The sequence below is a fragment of the Aquarana catesbeiana genome, linkage group LG05, assembly GCF_042186555.1.
Source record: "Aquarana catesbeiana isolate 2022-GZ linkage group LG05, ASM4218655v1, whole genome shotgun sequence".
Taxonomy (NCBI): domain Eukaryota; kingdom Metazoa; phylum Chordata; class Amphibia; order Anura; family Ranidae; genus Aquarana; species Aquarana catesbeiana.
In genome coordinates, this window is record NC_133328.1 from 635,992,148 (window position 1) to 636,012,624 (window position 20,477).

The 20,477-nt window shown below is 44.1% G+C and overlaps 1 protein-coding gene across 1 annotated transcript in view; it reads left to right on the top strand.

Moving 5' to 3' along the window:
• Positions 1 to 999: 999 nt before the first annotated feature.
• Positions 1,000 to 20,477, top strand: part of LOC141145581 (cytochrome P450 2C20-like) — a 165,186-nt gene continuing 145,708 nt past the window's right edge. Inside the window, exons 1-2 of the mRNA XM_073632407.1 lie at positions 1,000 to 1,108; positions 14,547 to 14,730. Of these exons, the coding sequence (XP_073488508.1) occupies positions 14,551 to 14,730 (180 nt within the window). The 5' untranslated portion in view covers positions 1,000 to 1,108; positions 14,547 to 14,550. The remainder of the gene's footprint in view (positions 1,109 to 14,546; positions 14,731 to 20,477) is intronic.

The following is a 20,477-nucleotide window of genomic DNA, read 5'->3' on the forward strand; positions in this document are numbered from 1 at the left end:
TCGGCTTTTCTCGCCGCTCACAGTCCCGCCCAGTCCCGCCATTGGACTTGTGTTATGTCCATCATAGGGCAGGACTGGGCGGGACTGTGAGCGGCGCCGAAAAAAGGCGAGGACTCTCGGGTATGTGTGTCTCCGCTCCGCCGAGTCACTGCAGTCTCGGCGCCATATTTGAATTTACACACGGCTGTGTATGTCGGCAGGGATCGCGGCGAGCACTGGGGCAAGGCTGCACTGGGGCAAAGCTGCACTGACATGGCTGCACTGGGGCAAAGCTGCACTGACATGGCTGCACTGGGGCAAAGCTGCACTGGGGCAAAGCTGCACTGAAAAGGCTGCACTGGGGCAAAGCTGCACTGAAAAGGCTGAACTGGAGCAAAGCTGCACTGAAAAGGCTGCAATGGACACTGGGGCAAGGCTGCACTGACACTGACAAGGCTGCAGATGGACACGATAACGCTGCATTGATGGGCATTTTAATGTAAGTTTTTCTTCCTTAAACTTCCCTCCTAAAAGTTTTTTTCCTTAAAATTCCCTCCTAAACTTGGGGTGCGTGTTATACACCGATAAATACGGTACTTATTCCACTCATTAAAATGCAAATCATTTTATACCTTTTTTTTTTTTAAATGTGTTTTTCTGGATATGTTTGTTGTTATTCTGTCTCTCACTGTTAAAAAAAAAATGACCATTAAAACTATAGACTGATCATTTCTTTGTCAGCGGGCAAATGTACAAAATCAGCAGGGGATCAAATACTTTTTTCCCCTCATGGTAGCAGCTATAGCCCCTGGCGATAATCACATGAAAAACACAAGAAACTGGTTGCACCCGAGTTGAACAATCAATTAACTTCATTCCTAGATCTGGAAGTTCTAGTTGGACAGGTAAATAAGGTAAGACAAGACTATATTACAGAAACACGTACACCTTTTTTTGTACAGGTACTGATGACTTAAACCTTAACATTATCTATTGGGAAGATTTGTAACAAGCAGTCATCTAGAATGAACTCTACTGGACTCTAATCAGGATCATTCACACCAAGTCACCAGTAAAGATACAGGGAAAGTACTGACCGTTTAGAGGTTCCTCCTCTACTAAATAGCAGGTAAGGATCGTGGTCTCTTCTGGAGGCGATCATTCTGTATCTTCTACCCATTGAATTGAATTCCTGATGAGCATAACCATTTATTACGTATACTTCCAACCATGTGCATGCTTTCCATAGGATCTCTTGATGGAAAATTGTAGTCTTTGTAATGCTTTTATCTTTTTATGTACAATATGAATGGACGAGATCAGCTGTGCATGACCTTATTATCGTATGAAAATGTCTTAATATCCCTTTTTATCTGTACAGCTTTATATATATATATATATAACTATACATGTACACGGAAGGCAGACATGTCTAATCATTTCATAGGCAGGCTCTGCATGCGGCTTTGAATGCTATACAATGCAACAGTTGTCCATTATCATTGGCCAAAGCCAAAGTCATATCCAAATTGCATCCATTCAAAGTTGCACTCCAAAGTCAGCGCAGCTTTAGGGTACAAGAGGGGTTTTAGGACTTTAAATGAGGCCCATGACATTCTATAGCCCAGTTTTTCTCAACTCCAGTATTCAAGGCGCCCCAACAGGTCATGTTTTCAAGATTTCCCTCAGATGAAATAGCTGTGGTAATTACTAAGGCAGTAAAACTGATCACATCACCTGTGCAAAATAATGGAAAGCCTGAAAACATGACCTGTTGGGGACTGGAGTTGAGAAACACTGCTATAGCCATACGCCTCCATCCCTGAATCTGAAATTTAAAGGGAAAAAGGTTTGGGACTTTAAATGAAGCATGTGACACTTAGCTGGTAAAGTGGTCAAATGCATGATGGCACATTTATTATTTCATATACATACAGATAGCATATTATCATTATAATTCATATATATATTGTAGCAGAGTGTCCCAGAGAGAGCCGGGAATAGTCCTGTTCGGAGTTTATACATCTCCCAGGCTTCTCTCATACATGTTCAGGGATCTCTGATCTATGGTCCAGTTCGGAGCCATGGTCCTCTCCCCCAGGCCAATTTAAACTCACCTGAGACAGACAGCCTTTGCTCTTGGCCTGGGAACTGCAGACAACTTCTGTCTAGGAGAGCAACAGGTTGGTAAAAGCGATGTATGTGGAAGCTGACGAGCTGTAGGCTTGCTTGGCCTGGTAGTTAGGACCTGTAAATATTGTATAGTTGGTTCTGAGACACAACTAGGTTTTTGTTTGGCTATTTTTATTCCTATTTGTTTTTGGAACACTGTACAGCACTTGTATATATCGCAGACAAACCCCGCACTGTTTGTCGCTACCTCACTAGATTTGGTATCTGTGCCTGAAGGGCTGCCCATCCCAGGGAGCTTTGTACCTGCTACCTGTCCCCCAGGTTAAAATATGTATAATATTTGTATGTCATGAATAACACATTGCAGTATAAAGGCACTTTCACAGTGAGGTGGTGGGTGGGGCAGTAGCGATAAAGCACTGATTTTAGCAGAGCTTTACCGTCGTTTTAGCGGTGCTTTTTTGCTGCTAGCGGGGGCGTTTTTAACCCCCCGCTAGCGGCCCAAGAAGGGGTTAATAGTGCCTGTGTAGCGCCGCTGCCGAAGCGCTTTGACAGCGGTGCCCATTCATTTCAATGGGAAGGGGCGTTTTAGGAGCGGTGTATACACTGCTCCTAAAGCGCCCCAAAGGTGCTGCTTGCAGGAGTTTTTTTAACATCCCGCAAACGCACCGCCCCAATGTGAAAGCACTCGGGCTCTCACACTGGAGTGACAGGAGAAGCTCTTTACAGGAGCTATTTTTAGCGCTAAAATGCCAGTAAAGCGCTTCAGTGTGAAAGTAGCCTAATTGTTGTGGGCTGGCTTGTAATTCAGATCATAAAATATATATTAACCACTTGACGACCGCCTCACGCCGATGTACGTCGGCAAGGTGGCACGGACAGGCAAAATCACGTACATGTACGTGATTTGCCTTCCGCGGGTGGGGGGTCCGATCGGACCCCCCCCCCCCGGTGCCCGAGGCGGTCGTCTTTTGTTCCCCGGCGATCAGAGGTGAGGGGGAGGCCATCCGTTCGTGGCCCCCCCCCTCACGATCGCCGCCGGCCAATGGGAACATTCCTTTGCTGCTGTATGCTAAACAGCAGCAAAGGAAATGATGTCATCTCTCCTCGGCTCGGTAGTTTCCGTTCCAGCGCCGAGGAGAGAAGACATCACTGTGAGTGAAAACACAGTAGAACATGCCAGGCAAACAAAACACCCCGATTCCCCCCCCCCCCCCCCCCCTGTCACAAACTGACACCAAGCAGGTTTTTTTTTTTTTTTTTCTGATTACTGTATTGGTGTCAGTTTGTGACCGTTACAGTGTTAGGACAGTTACTGTTAGCCCCTTTTAGGTCTAGGATACCCCCCTAACACCCCCTAATAAAGTTTTAACCCCTTGATCACCCCCTGTCACCAGTGTCGCTAAGCGATCATTTTTCTGATCACTGTATTAGTGTCGCTGGTGACGCTAGTTAAGGAGGTAAATATTTAGGTTCGCCGTCAGCATTTTATAGCGACAGGGACCCCCATATACTATCTAATAAATGTTTTAACCCCTTGATTGCCCCCTAGTTAACCCTTTCACCACTGATCACCGTATAACTGTTACGGTTGACGCTGATTAGTTCGTTTATTTTTTATAGTGTCAGGGCACCCGCCGTTTATTACCGAATAAAGGTTTAGCCCCCTGATCGCCCGGCGGTGATATGCGTCGCCCCAGGCAGCATCAGATTAGCGCCAGTACCGCTAACACCCACGCACGCAGCATACGCCTCCCTTAGTGGTATAGTATCTGAACGGATCAATATCTGATCCGATCAGATCTATACTAGCGTCCCCAGCAGTTTAGGGTTCCCAAAAACGCAGTGTTAGCGGGATCAGCCCAGATACCTGCTAGCACCTGCGTTTTGCCCCTCCGCCCGGTCCAGCCCAGCCCACCCAAGTGCAGTATCGATCGATCACTGACACTTACAAAACACTAAATGCATAACTGCAGCGTTTGCAGAGTCAGGCCTGATCCCTGCGATCGCTAACAGTTTTTTTGGTAGTATTTTGGTGAACTGGCAAGCACCAGCCCCAAGCAGCGTCAGGTTAGCGCCAGTAGTGCTAACACCCACGCACGCAGCATACGCCTCCCTTAGTGGTATAGTATCTGAACGGATCAATATCTGATCCGATCAGATCTATACTGGCGTCCCCAGCAGTTTAGGGTTCCCAAAAACGCAGTGTTAGCGGGATCAGCCCAGATACCTGCTAGCACCTGCATTTTGCCCCTCCGCCCGGCCCAGCCCACCCAAGTGCAGTATCGATCGATCACTGTCACTTACAAAACACTTAACGCATAACTGCAGCGTTTGCAGAGTTAGGCCTGATCCCTGCAATCGCTAACAGTTTTTTTTGGTAGCTTTTTATTGAACTGGCAAGCGCCAGCGGCCTAGTACACCCCGGTCGTAGTCAAACCAGCACTGCAGCAACACTTGGTGACGTGGCGAGTCCCATAAGTGCAGTTCAAGCTGGTGAGGTGGCAAGCACAAGTAGTGTCCCGCTGCCACCAAAAAGACAAACACAGGCCCGTCGTGCCCATAATGCCCTTCCTGCTGCATTCGCCAATCCTAATTGGGAACCCACCGCTTCTGCAGCGCTCGTACTTCCCCCATTCACATCCCCAACCAAATGCAGTCAGCTGCATGAGAGGCATTTTCTTTATGTCCTCCCGAGTACCCCTACCCAACGAACCCCCCCAAAAAAGATGTGTCTGCAGCAAGCGCGGATATAGGCGTGACACCCGCTATTATTGTCCCTCCTGTCCTGACAATCCTGGTCTTTGCATTGGTGAATGTTTTGAACGCTACCATTCACTAGTTGAGTATTAGCGTAGGGTACAGCATTGCACAGACTAGGCACACTTTCACAGGGTCTCCCAAGATGTCATCGCATTTTGAGAGACCCGAACCTGGAACCGGTTACAGTTATAAAAGTTAGTTACAAAAAAAGTGTAAAAAAAAAAATATATATAAAAAAAAATAGTTGTCGTTTCATTGTTCTCTCTCTATTCTCTCTATTGTTCTGCTCTTTTTTACTGTATTCTATTCTGCAATGTTTTATTGTTATGTTTTATCATGTTTGCTTTTCAGGTATGCAATTTTTTATACTTTACCGTTTACTGTGCTTTATTTTTGTCTTCAGGTACGCCATTCACGACTTTGAGTGGTTATACCAGAATGATGCCTGCAGGTTTAGGTATCATCTTGGTATCATTCTTTTCAGCCAGCGGTCGGCTTTCATGTAAAAGCAATCCTAGTGGCTAATTAGCCTCTAGACTGCTTTTACAAGCCGTGGGAGGGAATCCCCCCCCCCCCACCATCTTCCGTGTTTTTCTCTGGCTCGCCTGTCTCAACAGGGAACCTGAGAATGCAGCCGGTGATTCAGCCAGCTGACCATAGAGCTGATCAGAGACCAGAGTGGCTCCAAACATCTCTATGGCCTAAGAAACCGGAAGCTACGAGCATTTTATGACTTATATTTCGCCGGATGTAAATAGCGCCATTGGGAAATTGGGGAAGCATTTTATCACACTGATCTTGGTGTCGTCAGATGCTTTGAGGGCAGAGGAGAGATCTAGGGTCTAATAGACCCCAATTTTTTCAAAAAAGAGTACCTGTCACTACCTATTGCTATCATAGGGGATATTTACATTCCCCGAGATAACAATAAAAATGATTAAAAAAAAAAAAATGAAAGGAACAGTTTAAAAATAAGATAAAAAAGCAAAAAAATAATAAAAAAAAAAAAAAGCACCCCTGTCGCCCCCTGCTCTCGCGCTAAGGCGAACGCAAGCGGCGGTCTGTCGTCAAATGTAAACAGCAATTGCACCATGCATGTGAGGTATCACCGCGAAGGTCAGATCGAGGGCAGTAATTTTTGCAGTAGACCTCCTCTGTAAATCTAAAGTGGTAACCTGTAAAGGCTTTTAAAAATGTATTTATTTTGTTGCCACTGCACGTTTGTGCGCAATTTTAAAGCATGTCATGTTTGGTATCCATGTACTCGGCCTAAGATCATCCTTTTTTTTATTTCATCAAACATTTGGGCAATATAGTGTGTTTTAGTGCATTAAAATTTAAAAAAGTGTGTTTTTTCCCCAAAAAATGCGTTTGAAAAATCGCTGCGCAAATACTGTGTGAAAAAAAAAAAAATGAAACACCCACCATTTTAATCTGTAGGGCATTTGCTTTAAAAAAATATATAATGTTTTGGGGTTCAAAGTAATTTTTTTTGCAAAAAAAAATAACTTTTTCATGTAAACAATAAGTGTCAGAAAGGGCTTTGTCTTCAAGTGGTTAGAAGAGTGGGTGATGTGTGACATAAGCTTCTAAATGTTGTGCATAAAATGCCAGGACAGTTCAAACCCCCCCCAAATGACCCCATTTTGGAAAGTAGACACCCCAAGCTATTTGCTGAGAGGCATGTCGAGTCCATGGAATATTTTATATTGCGACACAAGTTGCGGGAAAGAGACACTTTTTTTTTTTTTTGCACAAAGTTGTCACTAAATGATATATTACTCAAACATGCCATGGGAATATGTGAAATTACACCCCAAAATACATTCTGCTGCTTCTCCTGAGTACGGGGATACCACCTTCAGGCTTTCTAAGGGCGTGAATTTTTGATTTCACTCTTCACTGCCTATCACAGTTTCAGAGGCCATGGAAAGCCCAGGTTTCACAAAACCCCCCCCCCCCCCCAAATGACCCCATTTTGGAAAGTAGACACCCAAAGCTATTTGCTGAGAGGTATAGTGAGTATTTTGCAGACCTCACTTTTTGTCACAAAGTTTTGAAAACTGAAAAAAGAAAAAAAAAAAAGTTTTTTTTTCTTGTCTTTCTTCATTTTCAAAAACAAATGAGAGCTGCAAAATACTCACCATGCCTCTCAGCAAATAGCTTGGGGTGTCTACTTTCCAAAATGGGGTCATTTGGGGGGGGGTTGTGCCACCTGGGCATTCCATGGCCTCCGAAACTGTGATAGGCAGTGAAGAGTGAAATCAAAAATTTACACCCTTAGAAATCCTGAAGGCGGTGCTTGGTTTTCGGGGCCCCGTACGCGGCTAGGCTCCCAAAAAGTCCCACACATGTGGTATCCCCGTACTCAGGAGAAGCAGCTGAATGTATTTTGGGGTGCAATTCCACATAGGCCCATGGCCTGTGTGAGCAATATATCATTTAGTGACAACTTTTTGTAAATTTTTTTTTTTTTTTTTTTTGTCATTATTCAATCACTTGGGACAAAAAAAATAAATATTGAATGGGTTCAACATGCCTCTCAGCAATTTCCTTGGGGTGTCTACTTTCCAAAATGGGGTCATTTGGGGGGGTTTTGTACTGCCCTGCCATTTTAGCACCTCAAGAAATGACATAGGCAGTCATAAACTAAAAGCTGTGTAAATTACAGAAAATGTACCCTAGTTTGTAGACGCTATAACTTTTGCGCAAACCAATAAATATACGCTTATTGACATTTTTTTTTACCAAAGACATGTGGCCGAATACATTTTGTCCTAAATGTATGACTAAAATTTAGTTTATTGGATTTTTTTTATAACAAAAAGTAGAAAATATCTTTTTTTTCAAAATTTTCGGTCTTTTTCCGTTTATAGCGCAAAAAATAAAAACTGCAGAGGTGATCAAATACCATCAAAAGAAAGCTCTATTTGTGGGAAGAAAAGGACACAAATTTCGTTTGGGTACAGCATTGCATGGCCGCGCAATTAGCAGTTAAAGCGACGCAGTGCCAAATTCATAATAATGTAAGCTGTAAATGCATCTAAAAAAAGCTCGACTCATGCATTTCGTGGAATTCACTCCACTTCTTCAGGAGCAGATGCAAGGTGCGTATCTGCAAAAAAAAATATAGATACCAAGGTAGATTGATGGTTAATTCAAAAAAGGAAAAAGTCAGCCCCAGATTCAGCATGCGGTGTTGTTAATTGAGGGCTGCCAGGGATGTGTCTGTCCCGGGAGCTGTGGAAGTCGCCTGTGGAAAACCAAGGTACACACGGGCAAACCCCCAGAGGGATATGGGTCTCCGTGTCATAGTCGTTATAAACGCAGGTGACAGCTCTAGTGAATTTCTGTAAAGAATAGTGAATGAATTTAGTAAGTGGTGCTAAAATAACAAAACCTATGACTATTAATATGGAGAACATGTGGGGAAAATAAGTGGAAGAAAACCACAACCCAAGTGTGGCATGAATATGGGTCTTTATGGACCTTGTTTTGTGCACTGGTCCAAATCATTTGGTGGAGGGGGGATTATGGTGTGTGTTCTTCAGGGTTTGGCCTTGGACCCTTAGTTCCAGTGAAGGGAACGCCTAAGGCGTCAGCATACCAAGACATTTTGGACAATTTCATGCTCCCAACTTTGTGGGAACTTTGTGAGAGGGCTGATCGGGAGCTGGTCAGCTGCTGGTTTTCCAGCGTTCTTGTCCGGCTTCTGCCGGACCAGCTGCCATACACAGGGGCCGAATGTTGGCCGGTTTTTATTGAACCAGCCGATGTCTTCCAACATTCAGCCCACGTGCATTAGTTTTCTATCTACTTGCTTCCATTTTCCAACCTCACTGCATTTTTATTTATTTTTTTAAATTGTATATTTTATTTTATCAAATCACATTACAATGTACAAAAGGTATATCACAAACTACACAATTTTCCTCTACATAATACATTCAAACCCCCCCCCCCCCCAGCCCTCCTCTCACTCAGTCAAGTCTGTTTATTTTCGTCCTTACTACTTATTCTCCCTAATCTCCACAAGTGATAACCTCAACATACCTCCACGTCTTCTTGAACTCCTGCCAACATTCCCACTTATTCGTTGAACCCTCTCTTACTTCCAGCCCACTAGAGCTTAAGCCCTCCATTTTGTATGTTCCTTCTATGGCATTGACCCAGTCCCGCATTGTGGGGCTTCCTTCCTCCTGCCGTTTTTTAGGTATAAGGCTTTTCGCCCCATTCAACAAGTGGGGGGTTATTGAATCCCTGTATTGTTTCACTGACCCCTCTTTTCCATGGAATAAGCATATCCATGGGTCTTCGGGAACGACTTTACCAGTGATTTCCATTAATTGTAAAATTTCTTGCCAATATTTTTTAATTTTGGGACAGTTCCACCACAGGTGGGCCATCGTTCCGACATCTCTGCAGCCTCTCCAGCACTCCTGTGATTTCTCCGGTGGATATTTACTTAGTTTGTCAGGGGTAGCGTACCACCTTGTCAAACACTTATAGTTAATTTCGGCCATCTTAATATCGATAGCAGAGCTATGTGTTAAGTCCAAAATCTTGCCAATCTTGTGTTTATACTCAAGTGACCCTAATTCTTTTTCCCATTTTTTTTTTTTTTTTTTTTTTTTTTTTTTTTTTTAAGAATGGTGGTGCCTCCAGCTCGTCATTTGCCAGTAGCATTTTATAAAGCCGAGAGATATCCTTTTTTTTTTTTTTTTTTTTTTTTTTTTTTTTGTCCAGCTATACATAGCCACTCGAATGGCGTTAATTCGTTAACTGTTCTTATTGGTTGAGGCAAATTTTCTACAAAATGCTTTAACTGGAGGTAGCGCCATTCATTAATCAACATTAAATCTGTGTTTTGTTGTTGCTCAAAAAATGTGCTTTTTTTCCCCTTTATTGATTATATCCCTTAATTGTGCATTATCTTTTTATCCAATTCCCTCCTACTGTCCTTTTCCCTGGTGTAAAATAATCATTAACTTTCAAAGAAATTAAAGGTGAATTATATTTCCATTCACTTTGTTTATAGGCCAAATCCCATATTTTAAGTGCATTTTGTGTGATCTCGTGCGTTTTTGCTCCCAATAGCCTGTGTTGTGAAGGATTCCATATTTAACCGTGCTCCACACAGATTGTTTTCTATATTAACCCATCGTTTTTCACTTTTCTCCCTTGCCCACTCCACCACTCGTGATTAATACCACTGCATAGTAATATTTTTTTTAACATCGGGGACTCTTAGGCCGCCTTGTTTTTTCCCCTGTCTCAGGACTGCTAGAGAGATTCTAGGATTTTTGTTTTGCCAAATAAATTTCATTATATTTTTTAATGTTTTAAAGTAATAGTGCGGTAATGCTATGGGCAGCATTTGAAACTTGTATGTGATCTTCGGAAGTAAAACCATCTTGACCGTGTTGATTCGCCCCATCCAGGAAAGGGGTCTGGATGACATTTTATTAATTTCGCTTTTAATTTCATCCAATAAAGGAATATATTTTACTTATTACTTATTTGTATATTTTTTTAAAGGAAGTCGCCAACTTAACTCCTAGGTATTTTAAACCCTCCTTCCTCCATGGAAACTGGAAACCCTTTTGCAAACTCTGTTCTTCCTGTTTACTTATGTTTATATTTAAGATCTCGAGTTTATTTTAAAATTTGAAAGATCTCCATATTGTTTAAGTAAATTTGGTAGAGTTATCCTAGGATTGGATATATAGAATAACACATCATCTGCAAATGCTGCCAATTTGTGTTCTTCATTCCCAATCTTAATGCCACCTATGTCTAGGTAGGCCCGGATCAATGCGAGAAGGGGTTCTAAGGATAATACAAAAAGTAACGGAGAGAGGGGACACCCTTGTCTTGTCCCATTTTTCATTTCGAAGGAGGGGGGAGGCTCCCCGTTAATTTTTATAACTGCAGTCGGTTGTTTATACAGTACTGGGATTCACTGGATCATTCTAGGGCCCAGTCCCATGAATTCCAGTGTTTTTATCATGAGTCCCCAGTCTACCCTGTCGAAGGCTTTTCAGCATCTATCGACAGGAATAGACCTAACATTCTTTATTTCCTGAAGGAGGAGCAAAGTTCTCACTCCATTGTCTCTCCCCGGGATAAAACCGACCTGGTCCGGGTGGACAAGTTTATTCATCAAATTTTGTATCCTTGTAGCTAAAACTTTTGCATACAATTTCGTATCGGCATTTAGCAGGGATATTCTATCACGCAAATAGATCCCTCTTGGCAGGCTGTGCAGTAAGGTGAATTTGTTTAGTTGTGTAAGCAGTGTAGATTTATTACTAATAACCCTTTTGTTTCCAGGTCCGTACATCCAATGGACCTGACAGCAGGGAGGAGGGGGGGCGGGTTATGTATGGGGGTTGTGGTATCGCACACAATCTGATGGCTGCAGCCAGCGGGATTGTGTGTAAAACTGACAGGCAGACTCCTGCCTGTCAGGTAAAAAGCATTTGGGTGGCTGCGCTGCCACCCGATTGCTCACACACACCCCCGGTACCGGCGCCCACGCTGCCCCGCCATGTTTTCCGATCTCCGTGTGTTCATCTGCATGCTCGGGAGCAAGATGGCAGGTGCCAGCAGGTGAAGTGCACGGAGAAGAGTGGACACACGTCTTGCTGTGACCTGGAAAGCGACGTCTCCTCCCTTTCCAGGTCACAGCAGGAAGGGGACGTCTGTGATGTCACTTCCAACCTCTTGGGGTCCCCGGCTAGCATAGCCAGGAAAGTATGTCTTACGATGCGATCTGCATTGCAAGACATTCAGTGGAGCCCAAAGGAGACACGCAGGGTCTTTTAGAACTACAGGTTCTTTTGGAGGGATATGCGCACATACGAACCTAAATGCATGTGTTGGGGACAACTGTTTCTCTCTGTTACCTCCTTTGGGGAGATTTTCCCTCAATTTCTGTCTCTGTCACAAAAGAACAGGAAATGGGGGGGGGGGGGGTGAAAGAAGATCAAAGACAACAAGGAATACAACATCAGATGTTCTAATATTTTCCTTATTCTACTGTAGCAACCCCAGGCCCCCAAAGGCATGTGGCACCCCCAGGGACAGGATGGGCTTGTAAGTAGGGGCTTGCAATTAGCTAGGTATTGGCACCAAAAACACAAGTCCTTGCCTCATTCCTCTGCTTGCTAGAACAGTGACCCTCTTGCTGAGGCTATACCCTCCATCATATTGTGCCCCGCTCCACGCCGGGGGGCTCCACCTGAAATTCCTGTCCATTGACCTTTATATCCCCAAAGGAAGGTAGGTCCACACATGAACAGCATTGTGCACTTTACTGGTGGTACTGGCATAAACAGTCACATCATATCAACCTAGTATCCGGAGTCACTTGACACTACTGTATATGGCTAATCACATTTAGTGGACGGTCACATGTGAAACATTGTGCAAGCATTAAAATAAGCCATCTTTTCTCAGTCTCTCTCCACCTGTGGTCATTAGTACTCGATTGGATCTCTGCAGTCTATCCAGGGGAAAGTAGCCTTCCTTGGGGAAATTCTTGGCCTGGTCTGAAAAACCTTTTGCAGCCCACCCTAGCCCCACCTCCATAAGGGCCAGGAAGTCCACAGCCAGCTCTCCTGGGTGCAGGTCTACCTAGTCTCAGCCTGCATAGATGTGGGGTGTTTAGCTCCCATTCCCCAACTGCACTGGGGCTTCTCCCCACCTGGCTTATTTATGAGCACATCCATGATATCACTACAGGAGGGTTCTAGCTAAAAGGGAAGCTATCATTGCTTATAACTTTTCTCTATACGGGCTATAATGGGAACAAAGTTATTTAGTGACCAGTCCGCTAACTGTACCTGCTTACCTGCCTGCAAGGTGAAGGCCCTTACTCAATACTCCTGGTGGCACACAACACTCCTGATCTAGGCAGACTCCAAATAAGGGGACACAAATGGTACTTTGAGACTTCACAGAAAGAAGACTTTGAAGCCACTCCGGTACTCTGTGAATTTGGCTATTAAGTACAACATGGTCCAACCACCCTGGGGAGTAGCCACCATACTCCACTGAGGTCCAAGCTTCATTTCAGCTTTTCAAGACATTTGGAGTTCCTTCATGGCACTTGATCCCCATGTTACACAAGCTAGGTCTCATGTCCAAGCCCCTATCCAGCCAGATGGTCCTCAGTAGTGTTGGGCCAACAGTTTGAGTTTAAAACGAGCAAAAGTTCGACCCGAACATCGCCTGTTTGTTCGGTTGGTGAACACCTGAATTTGCAGGCCGTTTGGCGGGTGTTCGCCCCGCTGAATGCCCTGCAATGCACTTCGCGCTGCACAGTGCATTCTATGCCCTTGATTGGGCAAAGCTGTGCCCAATCAGGGCCCAGTGAATAGCTGGTTGTTAAGGAGCGGGCCGGTAAGAGCGGTCAATGGGCTTCCCCGCTGACATTGCCAAAACATTGCCGGCAATAATAAGTGAAAAAAAAACACGGTGTGAGATTCCCCCCGATCCACACCCGGCCCTTTGGTTCAGGTATGGATTTTAAGGGGAACCCCATGCCAACATAAAAAAAAAACATGGGGTCTCCCCAAAATCTATACCAAGCCCTTATCCGAGCATGCAGCCTGTTGATGGGGACAAGGGCCTCACCCCCCACAACCCTGGGCTGTGGTTGTATGCGGGCAGGGGGCTTATCAGAATCTGGAAGCCCCCTTTAACATTTTTCAATTGCCGGCAATGGTATTGTGTGCGTATGTGTTTTTGTCTAAGATCACATTTGTTATCACCTAGCGCGGTGATTTCATATATATGTATTTATTAGCTATTTAGCAAGTTCTTACTGCAGTTGGTGGAATTCATTTTATTTCCTTCATTTTGTGCACTTATCTTATGTTTTCACTATTTCTTTGGCGCTAAGTATTTTTTCTCAATGGTATTGTATTGCCGGCAATTTAAATGTCATTTCATTCAAATTTGTATTCTTTACAAATGCCAGTTTTACTGCAGCAGGTTCTATACATGCTACAGATGCTCCACTTTACAGGCAGACTAGGTTCAACTATATTTAAAGGAATTTTTCATTTTTATTGTTGTAAGCATCATTAAAATCACTGCTCCTGTAAAAACAATCTTCTTTTTTTTTTTTTTTTTTTTTTTTATGTAATTTTAATTTTTCTTGGGTGGCTACACTAAAAAAAACCCAAAGGTGTCTGTGTTCCAGCTGGAGAGATTGTCAAGGTAGGAAGTGAATGGAAATCTCTCCAAGGGGGATACACATGCAGCAGGAGCACAAAGTTGCTGATTATGATCACTGTGCAACCGCAATACGGGAAGAGCCAAAAGGTTAATGTGAAAGCGGAAGTAAACCCATTCATAAAACCGTTACCTTTCCGGCACGTGCCAGAAATGTAACACTCCCATTGGTTGTGCTCTCAACCAAACTGTCAAACCATCCAATGGCTGGTGTCATAACAGATCACATGTGCAGCATCATGGCAGTTGTAGATTAAACAGAGGCCAAGATGGCGGCTTCCTTGGCTGAAAACGATAGGAGGGTTTACTTCCACTTTAAGTAATGAATTTAAACAGAGTCAGTCATATCTCCGTTCTTCAATGTGAAGGGGCAGGCTGTACAGGAATATTGGCCGCTGTCATAGACCATATCTATTTGTCTCTTCCAGGAAGATGGAATTCTCGGCAATCCTCGCTCTGTTGGTCACCGTCCTCATCACCCTCCACTTTATCCTATCATGGTGGAGACAGCACAGACAGTACAAGTCACTGCCCCCCGGACCCACCCCGCTGCCCTTCCTGGGAACCCCGAAGTATATGGATCTGCGAAAAGCCGATAGAAATTTCACATTGGTAAGTGACCTTTGGAATCTAACCAACCTCTGAGAAACTCTACTAAGTGCTTGTGCAAAAATACACTCACCTGCCACTTTATTAGGTACACCGGTTCAATTGCTTGGTAAGACAAATTGCTAATCAGCCAATCACATGGCAGCAACTCAATGCCTTTTAGGCACCTAGACGTGATGAAGACTACTTGCTGAAGTTTAAACCGAGCATCATAAGGGGAAAGAAAGGGGATTTAACCACTTCCGCTCCAGAAGGTTTATGACCAGGCCATTTTTTGCCATACGGCGCTGCGTTGCTTTAACTGACAATTGCGCGGTCATGCGACGCTGTACCCAAATAAATTTTTTTTTTTTTTTTTTTTTTCCCTACAAATAGAGCTTTCCTTTGGCATTTGATCCCCTCTGCAGTTTTTATTTTTTGTGCTATAAACAAAGAGTGACAATTTAAAAAAGAAAAACATTATTTTTTTTACTTTCTGCTATAATACATATACAAAAAAAAAAAATGTAAAAAAAACGAATTTCTTCAATTTATTCCAATATGTATTCTACTATATATATTTTTGATAAAAAAAATCCCAATAGGTGTACGTTGGTTGGTTTGCGCAAGAGTTAATAGCGTCTACAAACTATGGGATAAATTTATGGACTGGACTGTATAAATGACACTGGCAGGGAAAGGGTTAACCGTTTCCTGGGAGTGCTTTTTCACTGTGTGGGGGATGGTTGCACTATAGGAAGATTGGCAAAACGGTGATCTGCCTTGTTTATGTGCCCCAGAGCCCTTGAAATGTATAGATCTAAAAATAAATCATAAATATTATTTATTTATTTATTTATTTTTTTATAATAGGCAATCGGATATTCACTGGATCAACTTTTCCTATAAATGTCAGTATTCAGTTATATTGTGTGCACTTAGGAAAGTATCCAGGCCTTTCTTAACCACTTCAGCCCCGGAAGGAATTTACCCCAGAGCACTTCTTGCGATTCGGCACTGCGTCGCTTTAACTGACAATTGTGCAGTCGTGCGACGTGGCTCTGAAATAAAATTGACATAGTTTTTTTTTCTCCCACGAATAGAGCTTTCTTTTGGTGGTATTTGATCATCTCTGTGATTTTTATTTTTTGCGCTATAAACAAAATAAGAGCGTCAATTTTGAAAAAAACGCATTATTTTTTACATTTTGCTATAATAAATATCCCCAAAAAATATATAAATTTTTTTTTTTTCCCTCAGTTTAGGTCGATACGTATTCTTCTACATATTTTTGGTAAAAAAAATTCGCAATAAGCGTTTGATTTGTTTGCGCAAAAGTTATAGCATTTACAAAATAGGGGATAGTTTTATGGCATTTTTATTAATAATTTTTAAATTTTTTTTTTTTTTTTTTTTTTTTTTTTTTTTTTTTTTACTAGTAATGGCGGCGATCAGCAATTTTTTTTTATTGTGACTGCGACGTTATGACGGACATGTCGGACATTTTTGGGACCATTGTCATTTATACAGCAATCAGTGCTATAAAAATGCATTGATTCCTGTGTAAATGGCAGTGAGGGGGTTAACCACTAGGGGGTGGGGAGGGGTTAAATCAGTACAAGGGAGTGTTTTCTAACTGTAGGGGGGATGGGCTGTGTGTGTGACGTCACTGATCTCTGCTCCAATGACAGGGAGCAGAGATCCAGTGTCACTAGGCAGAACGGGGGGACGCTGTTTACATCAGCATCTCCCCATTCGTCCTCTCCGTGAGGCAATCGTGGGTATCCCTGTCTGACACGCCGATCTTGGTAAACCACGTGATAAGCCATGTCCAATCATGGCTGATCACAATGTCAATAGGAAGAGCCGCTGACAGACACGAGTAGAGGAGAGCTGATCGGCGGCTTTCCTGGCAGGGGGGGCTGCGCTGATTGTTTATCAGCGCAGCTCCCCCTCAGATGACCACCAGGGATGCCACTAGGACCATCAGGGAAGGGGGCAACATGTGGATGGCCATCCACATGTGCCCTGCAGCCCCCCCACTCCAAAGCACCTTGTCCCCATGTTGATGAGGATAAGGGCCTCTTCCCGACAACCCTGGCCGTTGGTTGTCGGGGTCTGCGGGCGGGGGCTTATCGGAATCCGGGAGCCCCCTTTAATAAGGGGGCCCCAGATCCCGGCCCCCCCACCCTATGTGAGTATGGGCTACATCGTACCCCTACCCATTCACTTAGGGAAAAAAGTGTCAATAAAAAAACACTACACAGGTTTTTAAAGTAATTTTATTAGGCAGCTCCGAGGGTCTTCTTCCAACTTCGAGGGTCTTCTTCCGATTTTTGGGGTCTCTCCGGTGTCTTCTCCCGGTGTCCGGATCTTCTGCCGGCTCCTCCTCCACTATCTTCTACCACTCTTTTGCTAGCTGTGGCCCGGACTTTTGTGTCTTCTCCCCTCTTCTCTTCTTCCGATGTTGGCACGACGCTCTCTCCCGCTGTAATGGTGTGTGTTCGCTCCGCAATGACTTATATAGGCGGTGACCCCGCACCCTTATGACGTCACAGTCCCGGAGAACTGTGATGTCATAAGGGGGTGTAGTCATCGGGTGACATCACCCGGTGACCCCGCCCCATGCCTAATATAAGTCATTACAGAGCACTTACACAGCATTACATCGGGAGAGAGCGTTGTGTCAACATCGGAAGAGGGAAGAAGATTACGTAGAAGTCCGGGCCACCGCTAGCAAAAGAGCGGCAGAAGATAGCGGAGGAGCCCGGCAGAAGAACCGGACACCAGGAGAAGAGGCCAGAGAGAGCGGAGAAGAACCAGACACCAGAAGAAGACGCCGGAGAGACCCTCGGATCTGCCTAATAAATTTACTTTAAAAACCTGTGTAGTGTGTTTATTTTATTGACGCTTTTTTTTTTTTTCCCTAGGTGAATGGGTAGGGGTACAATGTACCCCATACTCATTCACATATGGTGGGGGTCCGGGATCTGGGGGCCCCCTTATTAAAGGGGGCTCCCGGATTCCGATAAGCCCCCCCCCCGCCCACAGACCCCCGACAACCAGGGCGCCCCCCCCTCCCCCAAAGCACCCACCCCCCATGTTGAGGGCATGCGGCCTGGTACAGCTCAGGAGGTGGGGGCGCTGGCTCGTCCCCACACCTTTTCCTGACTGGCCTGGCTGCGTGCTCGGATAAGGGTCTGGTGTGGAATTTAGGGGGACCCCCACGCAGTTTTTTCGGCGTAGGGGTTCCCCTTAAAATCCATACCAGACCTAAGGGCCTGGTATGCCCCTGGAAGGGAACCTGTGCCTTTTTTTTTATTTAAAATTCGGCGTGGAGTTCCCCCTCAAGATTCATACCAAACACGGTGCCTGGCATGGCATTGGCGGGGATCCAAGTCGGATCCCCGCACCAGTGTGAACCCGGCTCGCAAGGTGTCAATCTCGCTGATAGAAGTAGCGAGATTGACACAATATCAGACAACAATACAGAAGTTGACCAAAGGGTGGTGGTAAAGAGCTGAAAAACCACGTGATTTGGTGAAAGTTGGCTGGAAAAGTCCTGCTGTCTGTATGCAATACAAACTTATGGCCAACACCCTTTGTACAAACTTTCCTGTGGACTTTTGTACAAAGTCCTATCGTGTGTATGGGGCTTTAGACAGTTTTCTATCCATTTACAAACTGATCTTTCCAAGCCTGTAGTCTTTACCTTATACATGAGCCGTGTGTGGGGAACTGTGTCAAACACTTTTGCAAAATCCAAGTATACCACGTCCACTGCCACGCCTCTGTCCAAGGTTTTACTTACCTCTTCATAAAAAGAAATCAGGTTTGTTTGACAACTTCTGACTTTCGTGAATCCATGCTGTCTGTTGCTTAAAATGTTTTTTTCCAGCAAGAATTCATCTATGTGAAATAAACTCTCCAGTATCTTCCCGACTATAGATGTTAAACGAACAGGTCTATAGTTACTTGGTAAAGACTTTGTTCCCTTTTTAAATATAGGCACCTCATTGGCCCTGCACCAATCCAGTCGTACTATTCCCTTCATTAATGAGTCCCTAAAAATTGGAAAAGATGGCTTTGAAATTACAGAGCTCAATTCTTTTAGGATATGTGGGTGGATGCCATCTGGTCCAGGTGCTTTATCCACCTTTTATTCTGTCTAAATATTTCTGGACCATATCACTTTTAGGCCTTTGTGGATCATTTGGGGCTGTGGCAATACCACCCCCATTATAGACATGAACTCCCACCATGCTCCTTTTGTATACAGAACTGAAGAATGTATTTAATACATTTTGCCTTCTTTTTGTCCCCAGTCACCCACTCTAGATTATTTTGTAAAGGGCCTACATGCTCAGACCTGACCTTTTTTACTATTAATATATTTGTAGAATTTTTAATGTCTGCTGGTCAAACTTTTATCACTTTAAACTGGATTAGGCAGTGGTCAGGGTAGGAACATTTAAGTTTTTATATATTCTTTACAAGCACTAAGTGAACATTATAAAAAAAAAAAACCAAGGTATTCACTGACCTATGTGACTACGGGTATTGTGGAGCATTCCATTCTTCAAAGCAGAAGCACTGAAATCCTCCAACTCCACCTCCCCCTTCACCAGCAGTGGTTCAGCAGCTCATCTCACCCTTTTTATTCCCAGCAGAGGCTAAGCAGCTCATCTTCCCCTCCCAGCAATGACTCGGCAGTTCGGTTCCTCCACCCAGCAGTCTTATCTGCTTAAAGAGGTTGTAAACCTCCAAAAAAAACCCTGCAAGACAAAGGCATAATGAGCTAGTATGCATCACATACTAGCTCATTATGAAATACTCACTTTAGAACGAAGCTCTGTATTGGCACCCGCACACCGCTGATATGGCCGACATCTTTCCCGGAGTTACAGGGAATAGAACCCGCTCCAGGTGTCTGGGTCACAAAAAATCTTCTCCTCCTCAAATAATGGTGCTGGCTCAGTATGCAAAGTAAGAAAGGGAAGGAAGGGGTCAAGAGGAGATCCCCCCCAAAAAAAAAGATGGTCCGCTCAAGAACAAACAGTTGAACCTACAAAAACTTTATTGTGTCACATTATGTAGAAACATAATCCAACAACCATGTGTATTTAAAAAATAGGGCAGATAAAAGTCCTATTGTGTGCTGGTGGCCACCACAGACATTACACATATATCTCATGCACTCACACTCATCAATTAAAGTCACTAGAGACCCGGGTCTATACTATTTCACTGGAATTCCAGAGCTGGATTGGCTACATGAGTGGGTAGACTAGGTCCTTGTAGGTAAAGTGCAAGTGCTAATACACAACAAAAGTCCCCTCGGATGTGAACCAATGGCTGGTTAGACATATGTATGTGTCATTCAACCAGAGCCAAGGAAGGAAACGGTGTCCTGATTGTGTGGTGAACAATTGCAACTCAAGCAACCTCACATAGAGGGCTTTTAAGGATGGATGGAAAATGGCCATAAACAAAATGCCTCATGAATGTGAGGGTACATTTTAGCTCACCGTCTGACGTCTTCAGTGAAGGAGTAGAGCCCAAAGGAGTTGCTGATGGCCGCGTTCGTGTGGGTTTGAAAACACGTTCATGCGGTATTAGCTTGTTGTGGGCATGAGCGGGTTACTTCCGGGTATCCTCCGGCAGAAGGTAAGGTGAGTCACAAGGGTCAAGATTGTTAGTGTCCCATATCCAATGGTATAAACAATCCGGAGAGACGCTCGGCGTCCGTGTTCACCGCAGAGGTTTCACCT